The 5,848-nt window shown below is 39.6% G+C and overlaps 1 protein-coding gene across 5 annotated transcripts in view; it reads right to left on the reverse strand.

Annotated features, from left to right (window-relative positions):
• PPP4R3A (protein phosphatase 4 regulatory subunit 3A) overlaps positions 1-5,842 on the reverse strand; it is a 63,580-nt gene extending 57,738 nt beyond the window's left edge. For 4 of the 5 annotated variants that reach the window (XR_003091689.1, XM_025191251.1, XM_025191250.1 and 1 more), the window contains exon 1: positions 5,595-5,842. Coding sequence is in view for 4 of the 5 variants with exons in the window: in XM_025191251.1 (XP_025047036.1) it covers positions 5,595-5,736 (142 nt within the window). In the remaining variant the exon portion in view is untranslated. The remainder of the gene's footprint in view (positions 1-5,594) is intronic. The other variant, XM_014525421.2, reaches the window with a different exon arrangement.
• Between the last annotated feature and the right edge of the window lie 6 nt (positions 5,843-5,848).

The raw sequence follows: 5,848 nt of genomic DNA on the forward strand, positions 1-5,848 counted from the left end.
CCATGCGCCATGAGCAGCCCGCAAAAATCCCTTTGTCTCGCTACGATTTAGCTAGGTACTTACTTATGTCCTTCAAGGATACTCCAGTCAATTACTCATGTATGCAACACATGCTAGTAGTTAGGTCAATAAAAACTACTCTATGCACATAGAGTTATTTCTATGCATTAACTTTTTGCAAAATAGGGTGCCTCGGCAGTAAAGTCTTTCAAGGCAGAAGCTTGCCTTAGGTGTCTTATGAAGCATATTTGCAAGTACTAAAAATAATAAAAGCCTGTAAGACATTACCACTGTTAACCTTCATGTAAAAAAAAAAAAAAAAAAAAAAAAAGGAAAATGCTAGGTTGATGCAAGCTATTAAATTCTCAAAATAGATACAGGTATTGGGGGTTTTATGGCATAATAAATTTGAGAGGTTTTTACTTTGTCAAGTTTTAAAATTTTTTGTAAAACATGACCAGTGAATTTGTAAAATATAACTACTTCAGCCTCATGCTAAGATATAGCCGAGGATTTTCTCCATTCTATTTTTGGAAGTACAGTTATACTCTATAAAACAACAAAAAAATAAGGTCAGTGTGATTTTACGTTTTATGTCAGAATGATTCCGTATAAGAGTGATTTGCTTTTCCAGAAGTTCTTTTAAATCATCAATTGGAAAAAACACACCTTTGTCTCAGAGTCAAGCTGGATTTTTTTCTTTATATGGCCACAAAAATTTGTCCTGAAGGATAAATTATCCACTAAGTGACATTTGTAAAAACCTACTTAAGGCTAGCATGAATACGTGGATGTCACTGCAGAAATATTAAAAAAAAAATACAGGGAATCCAGTGTGAAGAACTGTTATTTGGTCTGCAGAAGCTATAGTGCTACTAACTGAACACAAAATAGAAAGAACCCATCATAAACTGGACAGTTCAGGACAGATTAACAGAGCTGAAAAGGGGATGGCTGTTACTTGCAAAGCATGTTGAATTTGCAAGTCAGCAACAAACATATAAACCTATTTTAGAGTCGAGCAAAGAATCATCATTTAAATTCCTAAAGCTCAAGGCCATGCATATGTGCATGTGTACATGCACACGCACATGACTGACACAAAGATACTGGTACATAGGTAGCTGTTTTTCTTCACAATCCTAGAAATCATCTCTTAAATACCACATGACTGTGTGTAGACTTGGTAAACACTACATACATCCTCAATATTTCAGCTAACAGAAGCTTTAGAAGAGGATGTTTTTTAAAAATAATTTAAACTCAATTTGGGCATACAACTCTGCAATATACAGGCAAAGGTAGATTCTGCTGCTAATTTTGTGACAGCAGAACTTGCTCAGTCCCATCCATAAAACAGTCTCATAAAATGGTCTGTAGGAGGGCCCAAGAACATATGGTACAGAGCACATACTATTTAAAAGAAAAGACTAAGAAATTTAAATGTCAACATTTTTTCCCCCACCCTTCATCTTAGATGTTCCTTTTAACTTCAATCCATTACTCCCAATTATAGCCAATGGATCTCAAGTATAATTACATATTTATTTCTCCATAAATAGTGATAATATAGCCCAAACCTTTCACAGATGCTTCTCAATTGATTTCTAAAGTGAGTCAAGAGGAAAACTTTACAAACTTTTATTTTCTCTCATTTTGGACAAAAATTCTACCCTGGACAAGAGAAAGCCTCCCTATAAGAATTTTCAAACCAATACGCATGTCTATGAATTGGAATTGGCCAATTAGAATGTTTAACTGAAAAAAATCCATAACCAGCTTGAGTAGCAGTTTATCTTTGTCATGGTCTAGAGATAAGTAGCAATCAGAAAAGCAAACAATGTTTAGAAAATGGGATAGACCAGGGATAGCATCCGAGTTCCTAATCTTGAAGAGAATAAGTATAGCTTCCGCTCACTTATAGTTACAGGAGTGTAGACCTTGCTGCTATTAAAGGAAGGGCTGTGCAGAATTTATCATCACAGGAGCGGCACAGAATTGAGAAGGATGTAGAATTTAGTCACTTGAAGAATAGGGTCTTTGGGCCATGGAAGTGGGGGAGAAAGCGGTTTGAAAAAGGCACAGCATGGAAAGTTTGTATATTTTGGCCTGGCTGGTAGGTTTAGTCCTCAAGTTAATAGACATTTGATAATTTTTTTAAACCCTGGAAATAGAAAGTTTCATTAATTAATGGTACAGTCTCATGTGGACTATTGTGTTTAATTCAGGTCTTTCAACTTTAAAACAGAATATAACAGAAACCAAAGGTGGGCAAATGGACAAAGAACTTTTAAAAATGTGAAAAGATTTTAAGGTGGTCTTTCTTTGTCAACTGAATAGGAGGGAAAATACAATACTGGTATTTAATAAATGAATGGTAGAGAGAACAGAAATTATCCTCCCCATGACTTAAATGAGAACAAGGGGACTGAATGAAAGTGAAACCAACTTTTGTCTCAGAAACATAACCAACAGGCTGAGCTCATCATTATTAGCTTATATTAAGAGGAGATTTATAAGACCTAAATAAAGGATTGACAAATAATGACATGAACTTCTAAAGTCGCAACAGGTAGGTTTAAAAAAATAGTGCTATAAACCCTGATATTTCAGGGCATAATCCATTCTCTAACAAACTAAGTATAGTAATATTAAAAACTGTGGCAGACAATTTGGAATACATCTGGGTTTAACCAGTGTCAACTGTCATTTCTTTGACAACATGTACCCTACTGGCCTGATATAAATACAGCAATTCCAATGTTCTAGCTGTTGTGAGTGGCTGTACCACCTGACCAGACAGTAGATAAGATGGACTGCTGGTTGCATTCCCTCTCTGACCCATCTGGAAGGCAGAAATTTCCATCAGCTTCCCTAAGTAAACTGAAACAGAAGCAAACCAACCCACAACCCCAAACTGCAGGAAAAAAGGAATCAAAAGGAAGAAGGAAATAAATAATGCCACAGCAAAAAAGGGAGCAACAGACAGCAGAGAGCAAACACCGAACTAATGGGGATGTGGAGACAGAGTGAGGGGCAGCAGTCAAATTAAGACCTGTCATACCTATGCACTAGAATTATGGTTTGACTATTTTTAAAGAATTATTTGCTCATATTTATAAATAACTGCACATTACACTGTCATTTATTAAAGTCATTACATAAGAGCAAGCCTTAATGATTGGCTTGTAAACAGCTGACTTTGATACTGAAACTATCTGGTTAATTTGCCTGCTTAAATTTAGGAATATCACAGAGAATTAAGTCTGTCATCTCTCATGCTCTAGCCTGTTAAACTTAAAACAGACAGCTACATATTGTATTTTCTTGGGTATCACATGCCCTCCCGGGAACAGGACACACCTTTTCTTGAGATGAATGGGGTGGGGGAGGGGGAAGAGAGAAGGGGTAGATATGAAAAGAAAAAGAAAAATCTTTCCTTGAAAATACACATAGGGTATTTTTTTTTCCAGTGAAAACAGACATCTGCAGTGACAGGGGAAGGAGAAACAAAAAGCTATGACTGCTCTGTTAACCCCCTAGCTGTGGGACATAGCAGGTACTGCTGGCTGCCCACCTGGCTTGAGAATTAATGGTCAGCCAGTTTGGCTTACTGGACAGGTCAACAAGAAGGGAAGGGAAGACCAGTTCAGCTCCCAGAGGACTGGACCCTCTGCTCCCTCCATTTTCCACCCCAATTTCCAGTAGCTTATTTTTGGAAAGAAGATGCATTTGTAAAGTTCTGGTCTTGTCGGATATGGTAAACTGTGGGAAAAAAGTAACAGTTACCAAAGTACTACTGGTATTAGCCACAAACACTTTGTGCAGAGGATTTCATTACCCAATAACCTCACAAACTGCATATACTGTAAAAGGTGCAACAGGTGTGACATCTCATTAAACAAGACTACTGTAACTGAAAGCAACAAGTTTGAACACTTTCAGTTGGACAGTTACATATTTTTTTGAAAATATAACGTGTATAAATGGGCATTTAGTCATGTTAAAATAAACATTAAAACATTATTTAAAATACTTCATCTCACTCCCACTTTAAAATTACAGCAAAAAAACTACCAACTTGAATGCTATTTAGGTTCAATTCTGCCTTGAGACAACACACAAATTCTATCGAAATCAATGCAAAAAACAATACTTTAAAACAGGCTCTGTTGACGCTTCAAATTCAGCCCACTCCATTTTATATATTTAACTCTATGTTTCAGTTTCCTTTGTGAGGCGTTTCAGTTTTATTCTACTTATTTATTAAGGGTCTTCAACAGCAGTCATGGAGACAGAATGTGCTATAATTATATCTATTATAAAGATGCTAAATAAACACAAAAGTAAGCCAGGTTTTAGATACACCACTAATGGTTTCCCCCCTCTACCTCTCAACTCTGGTACTGAGATTCAACAGTGGAAGTCTGTTCCAATCTTGAATGTCTGGCTTATTTCATAAGGGCTAATAGAGGACAGTCTTGAAATGATTTGGTAAAAACCTATTTTATATATATACATCCAGCTTTTGTGTAGTTTGTTATTCTCTAAACTGCTAAATTATCATTAACTGAATCAATCAGGAAGGGTTTTGATTATCAGTTTCCTAAGTTTAAAGTCCTTCACTATTATGCTAACTCAAGACATCCTCTAGTGAAGATTCTCAGGACCTTTCCCTCCACTGGCTGAAATCTGTGACCTCACTGAAGGGGTCTAGCTTTAATTTCAGTTTGGCTGCTGCCTGCAACCAACAGCAGTCTGCAAGATGGTCCACAGGACAGAAGGCTCTCACAACTATAAACTTGAGGTTTAACCAGTTAAATCTATCTTCTTTCCTGCTCCGTACCACTATTAACATGAAGCAAGATGTATTTTAAAATCAAATCTGTAGTAACCACAACAACCATTAACTTGCTGATCCAATAGCCATGGATAATTCTTACATAAAACCTACACACAGTGCTCTAGAGAAACATGTTTGGAGTGCCTGGCAAATGGGTAATAAATTCATAAATTCCCTTAAAATGAAGCATTATGCAGCAACTCAAAATCAGTTTTGGTGAGTGTTGAGCGCTGTGGCTAAACCAACACCGGGGGGGGGGGGGGAAGATACCCAAAAGGTGTTTTTGTACTGCCTTGAAACCAGCAATGCTACAGCATGTGTGGATCTGTCACAAGATGCGCGTTTGCATTTTAAGCCTACAGAACAGATGTAAAGACACTAATAAAACTCTGAACAGTTCCTTCCATCAGGGGAAGCCGGTCATCATTTTCAGAAAGGATCCAGGGAAACGTTTCCCACAAAGCCAATCCCGCGGGCAAAGGCAGACAGCCTGGTTTGCAGCCTGCAACCAGAACGGAGCGTATTTGGCAGGCAGGCCAGTGCCCGCGTATCCAGTGTAAACACCACGCGTACTACAATGTTTGTGCAAGGCACCAATCTCTAGCCCTATCCCTGCGCCTAACAGGAGCGACCCAGGGCTGTTACCTGGCTGGTTCAGGGATCCCAGATGAAGGGCAGGGGCCAGGCTCGCTACAGAAAGCCAAGCCCCAGCTGCTTTCAGCAAGGAAGCGCCGCAGCCTCAGACACTTACCATCACTCTCTGCCCTGACAAGCAGGGACATGCCCTTCAGCCTCTCCACGTAGCCAGAGGACACATGCCCGGTGCCCCGGTCGTCCCACTGCCGGTCCTCGTTCAGCGTGTAAACCTTCACCCTCCGCCGGGTGTCAGTCATTCTGCCGCCGGCCGCGCCGCAGCCGCCCGGCCTGGGACACCTGGAGAGACAGGAGGAGGGGGCGGCCCGCACGGGAGGCGGCGGCGGCGGCGGCAGCGGGCAGGGCCCCACG

The sequence above is a fragment of the Alligator sinensis genome, unplaced genomic scaffold (genome assembly GCF_000455745.1).
Source record: "Alligator sinensis unplaced genomic scaffold, ASM45574v1 scaffold608_1, whole genome shotgun sequence".
Lineage (NCBI taxonomy): Eukaryota > Metazoa > Chordata > Crocodylia > Alligatoridae > Alligator > Alligator sinensis.